This window comes from Leptinotarsa decemlineata, unplaced genomic scaffold, assembly GCF_025532065.1.
Source record: "Leptinotarsa decemlineata unplaced genomic scaffold, Ldec_3_MD MMD2_tig00000010_RagTag_RagTag, whole genome shotgun sequence".
Classification (NCBI taxonomy): domain Eukaryota; kingdom Metazoa; phylum Arthropoda; class Insecta; order Coleoptera; family Chrysomelidae; genus Leptinotarsa; species Leptinotarsa decemlineata.
The window spans coordinates 11,000,169-11,017,726 of record NW_027412538.1 but is presented as its reverse complement, the minus strand read 5'-3'; the positions used below and the strand labels follow the sequence as shown (position 1 = coordinate 11,017,726).

General features: G+C 35.8%; 1 protein-coding gene across 1 annotated transcript; it reads right to left on the bottom strand.

Annotated features, from left to right (window-relative positions):
• Nucleotides 1-401: 401 nt before the first annotated feature.
• LOC111510186 (uncharacterized) lies at nt 402-16,527 on the bottom strand. Its single transcript, XM_023166077.2, has 5 exons — nt 16,369-16,527; nt 7,696-7,904; nt 6,561-6,716; nt 3,126-3,158; nt 402-586 (listed from the first exon to the last, which is right to left on the bottom strand). Exons 1-5 carry the CDS (start codon nt 16,423-16,425, stop codon nt 415-417), a joined length of 627 nt encoding a protein of 208 aa, XP_023021845.2. The 5' UTR covers nt 16,426-16,527; the 3' UTR covers nt 402-414.
• Nucleotides 16,528-17,558: the final 1,031 nt, after the last annotated feature.

The window sequence follows — 17,558 nt, the reverse complement described above, 5'->3', positions numbered from 1 at the left end:
TTGAAAGTTAATATTGGCATATGTTCTACAAAACATTCAGCCAGGTGCAGAGTTGTCATATACTTGGTATATTTTTTTATTTTTGAAGGTGACCATTATTAGTACAGTATTATTTTGTTCATATAAAAATAGACGAAAAAGGGGATAAGAAATACCAAAAGACAAACTTTCGGAAATTGTATTGAGGAAAAATGAAACAATTAATTTGTCTGTCAACAGTTGCTTTGTGAAATGTTCAGTGCTTTTCATTTGTTTCAATAATCAAAAACCGTCTCACTACGAATTGATTATCGTAGAAACTTTTCAGTTTATTTACTAAAAATGTTTATAGTAACACATATGATTTCAACGTTCTCTTTAATTCAATACTTTGAGAACGACGGGGGAAAGAATAAATCGAAAACAAGAACATATTTATTTTGAATGAGAATACGTCATTTTTCTAACATGTTTATCACAAAAACAGTTGCAAGTAGTCGGTACACTAAATTTATCGAAATCGATGATGTCATCTTCAAAAGTCAGTAGATATATTTCTTGATAACTCTGGTCGCATTGAAAGCCAAATTCCGAACAATAGTCGCTCCTGAAACGAATATAATCAGTCTCAATTTACAGACAACAAAATACGACGGTGGTTCTGGAAGTACCCAGCCTGACTTAGAGATGGCGGTAGTTTTTCGAAAAATATCACCGAAATAAAAAGTACACGATTTATAAAGCATATGTTTCAAGTTTGAAGACGCTCAGTTGTTTAGTATTTGTTTGGCAGCCATCAATAGCGAAAGTTTTCGTTGAATTTGTGAAATTGGAGAAAATTGGTCATCGATACGCAGTACAATACTTTAATTCGAAAAGCCTCAGACAAGACGAGAATCGCAGTGGTCCACCAAATGGGGTGACGACACCAGAAACGGTGAAGAAAATCCACAAAACAGTACTGAATGATCGTTGACTAAAAGTGCGCGAGCCAGCAGACTTAGTAGGCATTTCAAAAAGAGCGGTAAATCGTATATAATCTGAAAATTTGAACATGAGAAAGCTGTACTCAGGCGATAACCATGGGAAGATTGAAATCTTCTCCGGCTTGAAAAATAAAATTATCATCTACAATACGATGTTCAAGTCTGTCATCATGTATGCTTCAGGCGTCTGGGGACAAGCGGCGAAATACAATATCACCATTCTGGAGGTATTGCAAAACAAATTAATGAGAATGATTGTGAATACTCCGTGGTTCGTGCGGAATGAAGCCATCCGCAGAGATTTGCAGCTGCCTTCCATTCGGCAGTCCATTCAGTCGAGGAATCGGTCGATTTTTCAAGGTGCGGAAACTCACGAAAATCCGTTAGTTAGGGAAGCTAGAGATTATGCTGTAGACGACCCCTTCCGATATAGAAGGCCTCGACACTCTGTCGAATGAGGCCCTCATGTCCCCCGTTAGCGGACGAATAGCTTTTTCATCCATCCCACCCCAGCCAGATAGGGGTATCCCGTGAAGGGCGGTACTGATGTCTGTGGACTTCATTTCGCTATCATTCCCTCAATCATGAACCCATTTGTCCTTCTTCGACAATATTCAGCTAAAAGGGTAAGGGAGCTGGACTCCATCCTGATGAAGACGCTAGATTCAGTATGAGAAATCTGTGTGCAAGATGGGTGCCGCGTTTGCTCACACTCGAGCAGTGTCGTGAAGATGTTTCAATTGAGTGTTTAGCGAAGTTTCACAGCTACAAAGCAGAATTTTTACGTCGTTTCATAACCATGGATGAAACATGGGTCCATCACTTCACGAGACGAAAGAACAATCGAAACAGGGGACTCAAAAAGGAGAACCGGCCCCAAAGAAGGCGAAGACCGTTTTATCTGCAGGCAAAGCAATGGCATCGGTTTTTTGGGATGCGCGCGGATTAATTTTCATTTAAAAAGGTAAAACCATCAACAGCGAATATCTGTACCTGTAGAGTAGGGGGGTGACACACACTCTCCTATTGACGATAACTCCGTACATTCGCAAAGGACATGCCTGACAGTTTCACCTTCCTGTTCACACAGCCTGCATAGAGGTGTGTCCACTAGCCCCATATTGTGGTGGTATTTCTTCAGTTGACAGTGCATCCTTTGATTTCATCCCATCTCTTTAGGGATTGAGCATTTGTGTGACATTTGGCTGGTTCCGCAATAGTCTAAGTCATCAGGCCGTAGGTGCCACTGGGTCCTAAGATTCTTAGTCCAGCCGCTTCTTTGGCTAAAGAGTCGGCAATGCGATTACCTTTACTCCTGTTGAGCCCTTTAATCCACCTCAGGGTAATGTTGTTATTTACCAGGGCTTTGGCTAAATCTTGGTGGCACTCTGGTACTAGCCCTGAGGTAATACGTTGTCTGTTCAAGACTTTTAGGGCTTGTCTGCTATCAGTACAGATCGTTATATTTTTGCCAGAAATTCCTTTCCTGGTTAATTCTTTTGTGGGGATTGAAATACCAGCCAGTTAACAGCGAGTATTATGCTAACTTATTGCAACGTTAGAGTGAATAAATCAAGCAAAATAGCCGCATAAACGTGTTGATTCGTCAAGACAATGCACAAGCTCACAAATCCATTATCGCAATGACTAAAATTAACGAAATAAAGTTCGAATTGCTGCCTAATGCACCCTATTTTCCAGATTTAGTTCCTGGGATTATTTTCTGTTCCCAAACTTGAAAAAATGGCTCAGTGGTCAAAGATTTTCCAACGATGAAGAAGTGATGTCGGTAGTTGATGGCTATTTTGAGAAGCAAGACAATTTATATTATAAAAAAGGTATCAAAATTATTGAACGACGCTGGAGAAAGTGTATAGAGCTGCATGAAGATAATGTTGAAAAATAAATAAATTTTTTCCAAAATTTCTGTGTTTTCTTTGTTGGGCTGGGTACCTCTGGGACCACCATCGTATTTACTTGGAACTTGTTGAAACAGTTCACTGTGAGATTTATATTAGAGACGGCTCAGGTAGAAAACCGCAGGAAAAAGCAGGACTGGCAACAGTTCTGCAAACAGGATTGCATAATGAACTGTATTTCAGTAGGTGCCGATACGAAATGTCATCAAATATAGGCCAGTTCAATTCGATTTTTACTTACTTTGGAAGTTTTCTGCCGACCTTTCTAGGAGCCCTGGAAAGTAAAATGACATATCTTTACAAACTGTCATGCATATACAGTGCTTTTCAGATAAAAGTATCCACCTTTAATAACTTTTGTAATACTGGTATTTAGGAAAAATTCAAAAACACGTCAATTTATGTTGGAAGGGGCAAGCATTATGGCTTATTTAAACTTACTGGAAAAGCCATCCCCTCACCCCTAGCATCATCCCTTTTTTTTTAAATTACTTCTCATATTTTTTATGTGAAATTTGGATACTCCTCTTTGAGCTGATTTCAAAAATGTATAATACTTGTAGGTTAAAGTGGTTAGTTTATGAGATAAACAATTTTTCTTTTAATAGCACAAATTTTACTTATTTTTTACTTTCACCTCATTTGCCTGTACTAAAATGGGTTGTACAACAGTTCAAACTCTTTAATCTGTTTAATTGTGCTATTTTCTACTTCAAAAATCCAAACAACAAAAAACTCTACTTTTTATTGAAGTTTGACATTGTCAACTAGAATTTGTAGTCACTATTGATAGTGTACTTTGATACATTATTTATTTTGTTTCGCTGAAATGGTTTACTATTTGCAAGAAAGAATTGAAATTGTAGGTTTATACTACCAAAATAATAATTGTGCAAGAGCTGCTGCTAGAATATTTAACGAATTACATGACGGAAGACATGCAACTCATAAGTATGTAATTCAACTGATGGAGAAATTTACCACAACAGGGTCTGTTTGCAATAAAGTGCATAAGCGAGAGGGACTCGTAAATAACGAAGCAATCCAAGTGGCAATTTTAGGGCAAGTCAGCTTAGAGGCTCAACAACCCCAATCGTTGTCAACAATAAGTAGAGCGATCGGTGTTTCATCTTCTACAGTTTTCCGAGTTCTACATAAATTCAAGTACCATCCATACAAAGTTAAGTTGATGCACGAGTTGAATGAAGATGATTTTGATCGTCGTCTAGAGTTTTGCGAATCAATGACGCACTTTATCAATAACAATCCACAATTGTTAAACAATATTTGCTTTTCTGATGAATGCTCATTTTCATTAAATGGCTTAGTAAATAGGCATAATTGTAGATATTGGGCTGAAAGTGATCCACATATTATGCGTGAGTTCCATACACAACATCCCCAAAAGTTAAACGTTTGGTGTGGTATCCTAGGTGACCACATTGTCGGACATTTCTTCATCAACGGAAATTTAAATGGTGAATCATATCTTGAGTTACTCAGGGAAGGGGTTGACCCACGTATTACAACAATGATAGAAAATGATGATAACCTTTCCGAAGATTTACTGGTATTTCAACAAGACGGATCTCCCCCACACTATGCTATGCCTGTCCGACAATTTTAAACGAAACATTCCCCGCTCGTTGGATAGGTAGAAGAGGGCAAATGATGGAGTGGCCACCTAGGTTACCGGATTTAACACCCCTAGACTTCTTTTTATGGGGGTATTTAAAAACAAAAGTTTATGCTACCCAACCAGAATCTCTGGATGATTTACGAGAGAGGATAGAAAAACAAAAGAAATTATATTTGAGCCATTAGCAATATATCATAAAAAATATAAATATATTGGAAGAACACATATGGAATTTATGACATTAAAAATAAAATAAATACAACTATAAAAATTATTGGGCGCTCCGGGGCCACTTCATTGATTCCAGTGGCGCATTTGCTTTTTCAGCTGCAGGAAAACCCGGAAAAACCTGCAGCACCACATCATCTGAAGATCTTGATCTAGATAGAAAATGAATGTCGACAATTAAATCCAGCGGTATTAAGCAATGTCAGATAGGCATTTCAAAATAGAATGGAGGTGAATGGTACTCATTTTGAACACTTATTGTAACTTCATAATAAATAGCACAGTTAAAAAGATTAAAGAGTTTGAACTGTTGTACAACCCATTTTATTACAGGCAAATAAGGTGAAAGTAAAAAATAAGTAAAATTTGTGCTATTAAAAGAAAAATTGTTTATCTCATAAACTAACCACTTAAACCTACATGTATAATACATTTTTGAAATCAGCTCAAAGAGGAGTATCCAAATTTTACATAAAAAATATGAGAAGTAATTAAAAAAAAGGGATGATGCTAGGGGTGAGGGGGTGGCTTTTCCAGTAAGTTTAAATAAGCCATAATGCTAGCCCCTTCCAACATAAATTAACGTGTTTTTGGATTTTTCCTAAATACCAGTATTACAAAAGTTATTAAAGGTGGATACTTTTATCTGAAAAGTATTTTATTGTAATGGTAGTGGGAGGAATAGTTGCAGAGAAAACGAATGATGGGGTTTCCTTTAACAATAATGAAACCTTGACTTATCAAAGCATCTGATCTTTGCTTTCCTAAGGTCAAGTGAACTGGAGTAGGAAACTGAGAGATTCAAATTTTTGAAAGAGTAGTAGTTCTTGAGGAAGATCAATTTGTGATAAATAACTTTTGATTTCGTCCACTGTGTAAAATATGGCAAACTTTCACAGGAAGAAAAAATAATTTTAAAATCATTAATGAAAGATCTCTATGAAATTGGGGTTGAAAATATTATACATTTCTGTTTATTCTGTAAAATAAAAAAAAACAATTAGGGTGCAGAGCCTTGCCGGCAATAATTCAGTTCATTGAGAGAATTATTCAGTCATTTGAAAATAATGAAATAGACCAAGGTATTTTCTTGGACCTATCAAAAGCCTATGATTGCTTCAATCATAAATATTTATTGGCTGATAGATATGGAATTAGAGGAAATATCTCTAGATGTTTCATCTACAATTGCGGTGGAGAATATGAATGGCGAGGAGGTAACGAACGGAGAGTATTATTTGTCTTCACAGTAGATATTCTTGGGAGCGTGGGTACGTTTTCATTGGTTGGTATAAAGGACCTGATACATACGCAATTGAGTGCAGGTAGCTAGATTTTATTGATGTTAATGTCCTGCCCCTTCAATTGATAATGTACACCGCAGCCGTAGACTGAATGTCAGGAATGAAAAAAACATGGATAATAAACCGGGAGAATAGTTTTGACACAATCACCTTCAGCTGTGAGAGCTTGAACTTTTTGTTGACCTATTCATATTGAATATTCCTTTCATTATAAATTTCAAGTGATCCAAGGATTTGGATGTTACAGTAACTAAAACAATTTTTCGTATTACACCCTCATGAGATTTTGGAGCACAGAAATCGAAATTTCAACCACAAAAATCTTACAGGACATACCTTTTTTAACTAATTAATGCTTTACCAGATCGGTCTATTGGAATGCTCATTTTAACATCGCTTTTTATTTTCATTTTCATGGATTGGAATATTCTGTCAAACAATTATCAGCAACGAGAATTGTTGAAATTAATTGTTAAAAATCAACGCATTTTTCAACTCTACTGACCTGCAAATTTCAGATGTGAATATTTGTTCATATCCTTCCACATTTACCACGAACTTCCATTCCAGATTTATATTCATCATTACTCGTGGGAGGTAAGAAGTGGATCTCTCCGCCAAGCAGAGATGCTTCGCTTCACCATATTCCACTAGGCCAGTCCTATAAAAAACACACTAGCCGATCGATACCAATCGATAGATGATTTTGAACTCTATTTTTGCACTAATTTTTTCCAAATTTCAATGTTTTACCTCGCTCAAGTAACGTAAACTGAACATAATTGACTTCAAGAATCAAAACTTTCTATGTGTTTTAGCACTCTTATTTGTGCAGTAATATTCGAGGTAGAACGATGAAACTCTCAGGACTAATGTTCATGTTTTGATGTCAAAACCAAAAAACAATCTACTTCAAAGATACGAGGGTGTTTCCATGAGAAGTGAGACAAATTCGGATTTTTCAGGACTGAAATTTTTTCAGGAAAAAAGTGTATTCGTAGTAAGTTGGTAGTCCTGATCACCAATCTGAACGAATTTTGAGCCTATTTTGCCCCCTCATATGTTTTACCGTAAAAACGGGGTGTTCCATCGCGAGTGGCGGACAGTGTATATCACTTTGGCCAACCCCATACAGGTGGTAGGTGCATTTTGAGCATTTCCATCAGTCTAGAGAGTTTCATCGTTCTACCTCGAATATTACGGAAGATACGGGGGTGTTTCCATGAGAAGTGAGTCACACTACATAGCTTGTTGAAATAAAATAAAATAATGTTGTTGGGTTTACTGATTACTACATAAGGACACATTGCAAAAATAAATTTGGATAGGCAATATTGTGAAATTAATTTTTATATAGCTGAAAATAAACTATATATTGTGAAATAATAGATACGGCAAAATTGTAAAATTAATTTAGGTTGGTATACCTGTATGGTTGGTACGCCTGGATGGTTTACCTGTATGGGTTACCTATATAGCATAAATACGGTTAGCTCGCATTATTTTCTAGTTTTAATCTTCCTCTTGGTGATCGAAACACGTGTCGAAGTATTAAAAATAACGATTTGGTGTTGGGAAAAAACTCCAGTAATATTTAGAGTCTCAATATTGAATAATATTCCAAAAAGATACAAACCCACCTGCTGGGAAAATCTAATGCAGTGATATCATAGGTCGAATTCAATACAATTCCAAACACTCCTCTCAAGGATGCTTTGTCTGCCAGCGCTTTCTTAATTTCTATTTCGGGATAAACCTTGACTTCTTGGCAAATATGATGAGGACATTTCATATACTCATCGTGATCTCTGGGACGAATCTCGCGGTCCAGATTCCTCATAACTGAATGCTACATGAGAAAAAAATAAAATTCATGATATTATCAGGCTGAAATCATAAAAAACGTATGATGATTTGAACATTATTAATGACTAGAAAGCTACATACATGTTAGCAACTTTCAGTCATCATTTTTCACAAAAGAAAACTGACACCCGACACAGTGACGAAATATTCTCACTGAAGAAACTAAAGTTGTTTCACTTGAAATGTTCCATCCCACAAAATAATAGTTCGACAGCTGCTGAAAGACTACATTTTGATTCCGAAGAGAGAACAAACCACGTATCACATAATTCCACATAAAAATCCCTACATTGCGTTGTCATCAAGCAGTTAAACAATATCACAACAATTTGAATTGAAGGGGTTATACTTTTTAGGGGTGATTAATTTTTGGGAAAGAAAGTTTTTGGCTTTCTACTGCTCCATCTTGATACAAAAAAAAGAAGGATGAGGGAGTCTTCCAAAGAAAGGAAGGAAGTAACTCTATACATGGATGTGTAGATCATGCAAAGAAGTAATTTTCAGACACAAACTGAAAGAAAGTCCTCCTGAAACAGCTACCTTTTTTTTTAAGGAAAAACACCGCATCAACCACTAGGGTTATTGAATTTTGTTAGAGATGCCAACATTTTCCAAAAAACTATAAAGGGAAGTAAAGTTCGTAACATCCAATGCATTGGTGAGGTCGCTTGGTAATCCGAAAAATTGTCTTTCTTCATTGAAAGCTGGGCAATCAGAGTTGAAATATTCAACACTCATCGTCACACTGCAGTTATCACAAATGCGAGGCTCTTCATGCTTTAGGAGATGTAGATGGGTGAATTTCGTATGTCCAATTCTCAGGCGTGTAAGTAAAACTTGCTGTCTGCGGGTGAGAGCTCGGTAATTTTGAGTCACTAGATTCGGATTAATGGCTCTGAGTTTATTATTATATAGGGATTGCCACTTTTGCCTCCATCGGTCGCATATTTGCGAGATTTGGAGATAAACGTCTTGATAGGGCACTCGTTGGATCTCTCGACAGTTGGGGTTTGAAATGGCCTCTCGAGCTTCAGAATCGGCCCTTTCATTACCCGTTATTCCCATATGAGAAGGAATCCAAACTATCTGAATGTGTTTACCATCCTGTAATAACTTTCCCAGTTCAGTCTTAATGAGAAGAAGAAGAGCATTTTTCGGGTAGAGTTGTTGGATGAGAGATTCAGTGAAAATTACATGATCACCAACGGATCTAGGGAGGGGGAATTTTCAAGTCAAGAGGAAGAATATGGTCTATATGGTTATCAGAAACTTTGGCAATTTTCATATAAACATTGAATTATACGAAAGAGAAATTCTTTCGAAACAAATACTTCTATATGAACACTGAATTATACAGAAGATACTTTCCTCTACTCAGTTTGTATTTCAAACATTCGTTGTGGAATAAAAATCAGATATCATTCACATGAGTTCTACTTTGAATGAATGGTAACAAATTGCACTTACATGGAACAGTGCCATCCTCACTGGTATACACCGATGTTTCGCTTTAAGACACTTGCCCCAAGGCTGTTCAGTACCAAATTGGATAACATTATAGAAAATACACATAAAGTACATTATAAAAAATCACTCCTAAAGAATATAACCCCTTCAATTCAAATAATATTCCTCTTGGCTGAGATTAAATCAAATAGGTGAATGAATGTCATTACGATGTCATCGATGACATAAGCAGATCAAGCTTATTCTATGACATTAAAAAATCGTAATTCATGAATGAAGTGTATGCATAGAGTTACTTCCTTCCTTTCTTTGGAAGACTCCCTTATCCTTCTTTTTTTTGTATCAAGATGGAGTAGTAGAAAGCCAAAAACTTTCTTTCCCAAAAATCACAACAATATTATCAACGTCAGGTTTTTGTGTTCCCGAGTTCACTCTAACAACGACCATGGATGGAATTGAAGAAATTGATGAACAAAATCAAACTTCTTCAGAAATATTGGGAGCTCTTGTGCAGCGATTGTTGATTAGTGTTCGACCGAAAGTTCGGTTTCGGTCGAGTTTCGCCAAAAAAACGGGTTTCGGTTTAGTTTCGGTTTCGTCGCCAAACCTGCTGAAACTACGACCGAAACCGAAACTGCATTCGGAAGTTCGCGCGCTGTGATCGGTCATGTTCGGCGCATTGAATTGCATACAAGCGTCAAAGTCGTTTTGCCGCTTCCACGTGCCTTATCATGTCGTGACTATTGTGATATTAGGTAACAACTCAAATAAGTAATTTTATGTTTAATATTTTTGAAAACCCATCAATTATATTCAAAAGAAGAATTTACACCTACTCAAATAAACACCTCACCTATTTTAAGTATTTTTAAGGTGCAATTAATATTTTTTCTTGAATAAGGGTTTTTATGTTGATTATCAATAAGTAAAAATGTCGAAGGGTGCATAACGTTGTGATTTAAAGATAAAATATAAAGACCGACTGATTATTATAACGTTTTCTTCATTTTTTCCTCAAAACATAATCCTTCTAAGGAAGTTTCGGTTTCGGCCGAAATTGAGACCGCTGCCAAAATTCGGTTTTGATCGCAAAAACCAGTTTCGGTCGGACACTATGTTGATTTACTGTCAAAAATAACTCAAGAGCGATATCAAAAAGAATATAAAAATTTTGAAACGGTCACCGGCCGTTGAAAAATCTTAACAGATGGAGGATTTTAACATTAACTTTTCAATTGTCATCTGAATAATGTTAAATCAAAATAACAGTATGGGATTACGAAAAATTGGTACACGTGTCTTTTGAAGGTTAGAGTGAACTAAAACTCATATCGATTTGATACTACTAGCGACATATGTGTGTTAGCCTACAGAATTATTATCCCATATTAATAATAATAAAGATATTGTTTATTTGCATAATAAAATAAAATCTTACAAAACAATATAACACATGTAAAAAAGAAATAAACAAAAAAATCGCAGAAGCAGTTCAAACTGCTTGTACGTGATATAATGACACGTCCAAGTGAAACTTTTGGGTTTTTTGCGTATTGTTTTCAATAATTTAGCTTTCCTGAAGATGGTAAAGATACCATAATCTAGAAAATTGTGTTGTAAAAGTGCTTTTCGTGAAACATAATTCTTCTTTTATGAACGTCATGGCGAAAGAAACTAGAAACTAGACCTTCGAAGGGTATCCCAATATAAATGTGTTCAATATAAAGAGGTCCACTTTGGAAAAAAACATTCACAAGCGGTTGAATTTGGAAAGAGTTACCCATTTTAGAGTTGACTCAAATGACGTTTCAAAATTTATAAAATTCTGATCATGAAGAAGGTGGCTCTTAGCTATTAATCGCTGAAACCGGCTTTCAAAAGTTAAGGTGGAAATTTTCAAAGTAAGTTACTTGATTTTGGAGAAAATATTATTGCATTTTCAGTCATTTCAGACAATTCAAATGAGAAAAAGCGAACCGAATCGACTCAAAATAGTTCGCCAATAGGGAGGTGAATATTTCATACGTGAAAGTCCTTTGAAAATATTTTTCAGAAATCACTTGAACTTGATCACTTAAAAATATTTGCATAATACTGAGATTACTTTTAGGAAAAATATTTTTGGCTGTTTACTTCACCATCTTCATTCAAATATTTTTCAAAGTTAGTTTCCAAGGCGCTAATGGGTAACTGAAGTGTGTTTTCATTCTGAATCTCCCAGAGATAAACCTAGGGATTATAGTTTTCGATGCGAATAAGTTTTTTTATCAATACGCTTTTACACATTTTGTTGTGTAGCTTTCCTGGGTATCATATTTGTATCAATTCAGTGATGAATATTTGGAGTGTATTTCATTGTTCATACGTGTGAAGGTAGTTGTTTCGGATGAGCAGTTTTTTCAATTCATATCTGGAAGGAAGTTCTATGCCTGATCTACACATGTGAGTAAAGATGTGATGATTTAAAAAAAAATTCTCTTCTCCGGAAGTGTCTAACATTTGTTGTATAAAAATGGATAACAAGAAAGCTAACAAGCTTTCTCAAAAAAATCATAAATGTTATGATGAAAACCCTTCATAATACATCATATAAATATTGAATTATATGGAAATCACATTTCCATCAGTTTGTACAAAGAAAAGAGTGAAACTTCAATCACCGAAAAAACAGTCGAACTATAGGTGGAGTTCTAGAAGTTTCTGTTGAAAATACAAGCGTGCAACCTTTCAGCAACACCTTTTAGAGGTCTTTGAAAATCGGTTTACCATTAACTAACTCTTCAACTAAATGATACTGCAAGTGACAAAGCTGCTCCATCACAATAACAGTTCATGAGAACTATACAACTAGTTATTATGTAGGGTATTCCAATAGGAACTTCTGAACTTTGACAATTAATAACGGTCATATTCTTGAAGCAACATCTGTCAAATTAGTTGCCATATATTCCGTCTGTTTTGCCATATCACCATAGACGAATATAAAGCATGCAAATAATAAAATAGTTTCATCAAAATGTGTGTTCTGTTCGAGCAACGTACCGCGCGCTCCGCCCATTTTACAGTCTCTATAATCGTCCTACCGATAGGACTATTCACATTCTGTTGTATGAATTTGAGTCCATTGGTTCAGTAAACAATTGACCAACACCCATATGTTGATGAAACGCAAACTGTGCCAAAAACATTGCCGCTGTCTATGAGAGTGTGCAGGAGAATCCGAGGCATTCGAGTTTGCGGCGCTCACAAGAGCTCGGCCTTTCGCAGACCACAACTTGGCGAATTTTGCGCAGTGACTTGTAGTTACATGTAGAGTAAATTTCACACTTCGGTAAATGACATAATCAGGAGGCACCCTTTTTTTCTTTCAATTAGTCAGTTAGAATTCATCATATTACTAAAAATATTATGTCCCGCCTTGGGAAACCACTCAGTTGAAGAAATTTTGAATTTTCTGAATTCTTCAATATCCTGAATCTCATGAGGTGTTTGTTTATATATTCTTGGTGCCAGGTAATTGACACTTCATTGTCCAATCATTTTGTCACATCGGGGTAAAAATATAGAATCATTCTTTTGTGTATTATGAGCATATTCGTAAACTTGTAAAATAATTTTTTTATTTTTAATGAGTAATAATATTTTTATGCCGAAAAGTTGTCTGATGTCCATAATTTGAGCTTCTTTACGAGTATACAAGGTGATTCAAAAGTACTTTGACAAACTTCAGGAGGTGATTCCTCACAATATTCTAATATGAATTGTCCAAATAAATTAATGTCCGGAAACGCTTCGTTTCCAAGATACAGGATGTTGAAGTTTTATTTTTATTTTCGTTTTTTTCAAGTAACTTTCGAAATACTGAACTTAATTAAACGAAACTTGGTAATAGGAGGTTTTTGAGGTGTCGAATTCGAACCTGATGTTCTTATTGCTCTTACTCGTAGGGGGCGCCACCTACACTTCTTTTTCTTTTTTAAAGATTCATAACTTTTTTGGGCGTACTTCTAGCACATTTTTCAGTACAAAAATAGATTCCTCTATCATATCTACGTAAATAAGCTACCCTTGTTACTAGTCGCTGTAAGCAACCGTTTTCTAAATATTTGGAGTTGCAAACTTCAAGTCGATTATTTGATAATCGATGCATGTTGAAGTTATCACGAATATTTTGCTTTTTTTACAAGAATGCTTTGGAAATGAATTTGACGTTTTACTCGTTTGAAGAGGTCATTACTGTTGGGTACCTTCCTTTATGATATCCTTTAGCGAAATAGTTATTTTTGTATCAAGGGTGCATAATCAGTATTTGTTTTAATAAAATTTGCAAGAAATGTCAACATTTTATTTCAGGAAATTTTGAATATGTAGAATAAACTAAAATAGACGAAACTAAATTGTATTTAAATAAATTGTTGGAAGTGTCCACCTTCAGCAAAGGTGGACACTTCTCGTACCCGCTCAAAAATTATTGGTGTGTTTCTTATTGTTTCACAGGCGTCTACTATTCGGTTCCTTAGATCTTCCTCGTTCACTAATAGAGTCTTATAAACTAGTGACTTCAAATGTCCCCAAAAATAAAAATCTATCGGGTTTCTAAAAAGTGTAAGTTGCGCCATTCAGTCGGAGCGGAAGAAAGAAAGGACCTATCAAGTAATTATCAATTATTGCCGCCCATACATTTACAGAAAGTTGATACTGATAATGCCTTTCACTAACTGCGTGCGGATTTTCGAGAGCCCAAACATGGTTGTTATGAAAGTTTGTGATAGCATTTCGGGAGAAGTTTGCCTCGTCCGTGAAGAGTACATATCTTAAATATTGAGGATTTCCAGCCAATTTTCTCAAAAACCATTGACACATAGTAATGCGTTGGGAAAAGTCTCGTGGCAAAAGAGCTTGTACCCTTTGAATATGGTATGGATAAAACTGTTGATCGTGGATAATTCTCCAAACTGTGGACTGAGTAGAATTGACAGCTTCAGCAATTACCCTTGTGCTTGTTACTGGATTCTCCTCGAGAGCGTTCAAAACAGCTTCTTCCAATTCTGGGGTTCGGACTGCTCGTGGCCTTCCAATAATATCAGCTACCCTCTTAAAGCTACCGGTTTCTGCCAAACGACGGTGGAGACTAGCAAATTTTGGAGCTGAAGGCAGTACTTGATTAGGAAATCGCTCCTGGTAAATACGTCTTGCTTCGCGCGCATTGCCATCCGCAAGGCCATAAACGAAATGCATATCGGCTAAATGAGCATTATTGTTTAAATGATCAATTTTTTCAAAATAAGTGTTTTCTACTTCTACTTACGGAAACTTCAACAAAACGTCTAACTGTCACAAAATATGTAATTACCAAAACTACTCACAAACGTCAAATGTATTTCCAAAGCATTCTTGTGAAAAATGCAAAATATTCGTAATAACTTCAACATGCATCGATTATCAAATAAGCGACTTGAAGTTTTCAAGTCCAAATATTTAGAAAATGGTTGCTTACAGCGACTAGTAATAAGGGTAGCTTATTCACGTAGATATGATAGAGGAATCGATTTTTGTACTGAAAAATGTGCTAGAAGTGCGCCCAAAAAAGTTATGAATATTTAAAAAAGAAAAAGAAGTGTAGGTGGCGCCCCCTACGAGTAAGAGCAATAAGAACATCAGGTTCGAATTCGACACCTCAAAAACCTCCTATTACCAAGTTTCGTTTAATTAAGTTCAGTATTTCAAAAGTTATTTGAAAAAAACGATAATAAAAATAAAACTTCAACATCCTGTATCTTGGAAACGAAGCGTTTCCGGACATTTATTAATTTGAACAATTCATATTAGAATATTGTGAGGAATCACCTCCTGAAGTTTGTCAAAGTACTTTTGAATCACCCTGTATAAGAGATAACTACTATAGTTTTAGATTATTAGTTATTAGTTTTATAATCCATTTTCGAACCACATTTACGTTTTCTGCAAAACAATCACTACCAACCCTCCATCCTAAAATTCCATATGTAAGATGTGACTGTACTAGCAAGAAATAGATCATTTTTAATTGTATACTGCCCATAAGTTCTTTGAGACATCTAAATTTAGGAAGAAACCCTCTTAATTTTTTGAGAAGTTGTTGCATATGTAAATCCCATTTCATATGTCGATATATCGTGAGAGCAAGGTATTTCAGCGATTAATATAAGACGTAAATGGTAAGTACCAAGTGCTTTGTTCATTAACAGATTATTGTATTGGAACCATTTCGAAACTTTAGGAAAATCATCTTCAACAGTGGCTTTCATATTTTGCCAAGTTGAAAAAGTGTACAAAATGGCAGTATCATCGGCGAAACTGATAGTTTGACCAGTGGTATTCAAATGAAACAGACTATTCATGTAGATAGTGAAAAGAAGTGGTCCCAGCACAGTGCCTTGAGGAACACCGTAGCTCACAGCTCTGCGAACACTTAGGACACTATTAATTTCAACACTCTGTTCACGATCTGATAAATAACTGGACAGAAGGTTGTATGTATTCCCACGGATGCCATAATCAGTCAGCTTGCGTAAAAGGGTTTTGTGACATACAGTGTCAAAAGCCCTGGAGTTTTTCATATCATGAAAGTTTATGCAGCTGAAAATAGTGGGAGATACTTCTTCAAATTCTGGTTAGTAGATTTTTTATCATTTTCGTACTACCAAACAAAATTTGGGAAAGGATGCATTCAAGAATTGAATCAATCAATTGTTAAACTGTCCATAAAATGAAAAAGAAGTAAGATCGGTATCCTAATATGATTGATAAGGTTCTTCCATATGAGATTAAAAATACACAATTGTTTCTACTCATTCAAGCCCAATTATCAACAATGAATTTTATTCATTATACGAAGTGGATTACACATTCCTTTCAAATTTTTTTTCGCGGAAATCGCTGATTGATTTAGACAATAATATTCTAATATTACTGTGAAACACCAATAGAAGTGAACTCACCATATTTGTTGAATATATCAAGGTAACCAAAATTAGATTGATAGAAGTGTGGAACATATTTGGCACTGAGTAGATAACTAATATACACGTTTGAAAGTTTCGAAGGTGTCTGACTGTTGAAGTCAGTAAATGTACTGTAAATGATATACCCGTGGTTATCAATGATTTGATTATTTGTGGTTACAATAAAAACCCCATCCGATTCATTTATTGTTGCGATGATGTGTTAATATCGTAGACGCAGGAAATATAGTACGTCGAATGAAACAATATATTATAATTCATTGCGTTTTCATCTTTTGGTAATTTCTAGTGACGTCTTTGAAATTTCTGATGAATGAGTTCTATTTTTCTGCTTCAATAAAAGGTTAAATATCGGTTAAACACCGGTTAATGATGATTTTGAGTACTAATAGAATATTTGATGATTTTTTACTGTTCTTTAGAAAGTTTGTCGATTGTCACTTGTCTACAGAATACTACTTTTTGTTCAAAGATCCTTACTTTTCCAATGTCATTTTAGACATTTGAAAATACTTAAAAAAAATAAACACTCATACAAACATCCGAAGAGAATATGCCACTTGAACCTATCGTGGGTGCAATAGGTTCATCAACATATGAGCTAGCCAAATACTGGATAACCCTACTGCAGCGGTTTATAAGAAATACAGAATAAGACTTTATCAAAAAGAGTACATATATCAAGTTAGGTCCTAGAAAAATACTAGTGAGCTCCGACTTGGTCTCGTTGTAAATGATGCTTCCGATCAGAGCTACGGTATGGATGATTGGGGAAGTATATCCAGCAGATGGATTGTATCGCAATAGGCAGTCCATTGAGCTCAGCGGTGGTAAACTCCCTGTTTTGAAGACCCTATAGTAATAACATTCAGTTCCCGTGAGCTGGGCTACCTATCGGGCGCGTCCCCAGGTGGCGGATTGAGGAACGGCCAGGGGACTGGAGGCCCTGTCCGGGAAGCCAATGTGGCCTTACGCATGGGGTCTCCGGACTCCTGGTCAGTGGCAGAAATAAGTAGGGTGAATGGAACTAAAACTCCCCAAAAGCCTTTGCGAAACCTTATTGGAATCAGCCCACGTCTAGTAATGGCTACCTCTGCTACTAGTGGAGATACACATGAATGAAACAAACACAAAAACAGAAACAACAGAAACCAATCTCGAAGCTG

Coding starts and splice junctions, on each gene's coding strand:
- LOC111510186 (XM_023166077.2), bottom strand. CDS start 16,425: ATGTTCCACACTTCTATCAATCTAATTTTGGTTACCTTGATATATTCA. Junction 7,905..16,368: donor TGATATATTCAACAAATATG/GTGAGTTCACTT, acceptor TTTCTCATGTAG/CATTCAGTTATGAGGAATCT. Junction 587..3,125: donor GTCGGCAGAAAACTTCCAAA/GTAAGTAAAAAT, acceptor TATTCGTTTCAG/GAGCGACTATTGTTCGGAAT.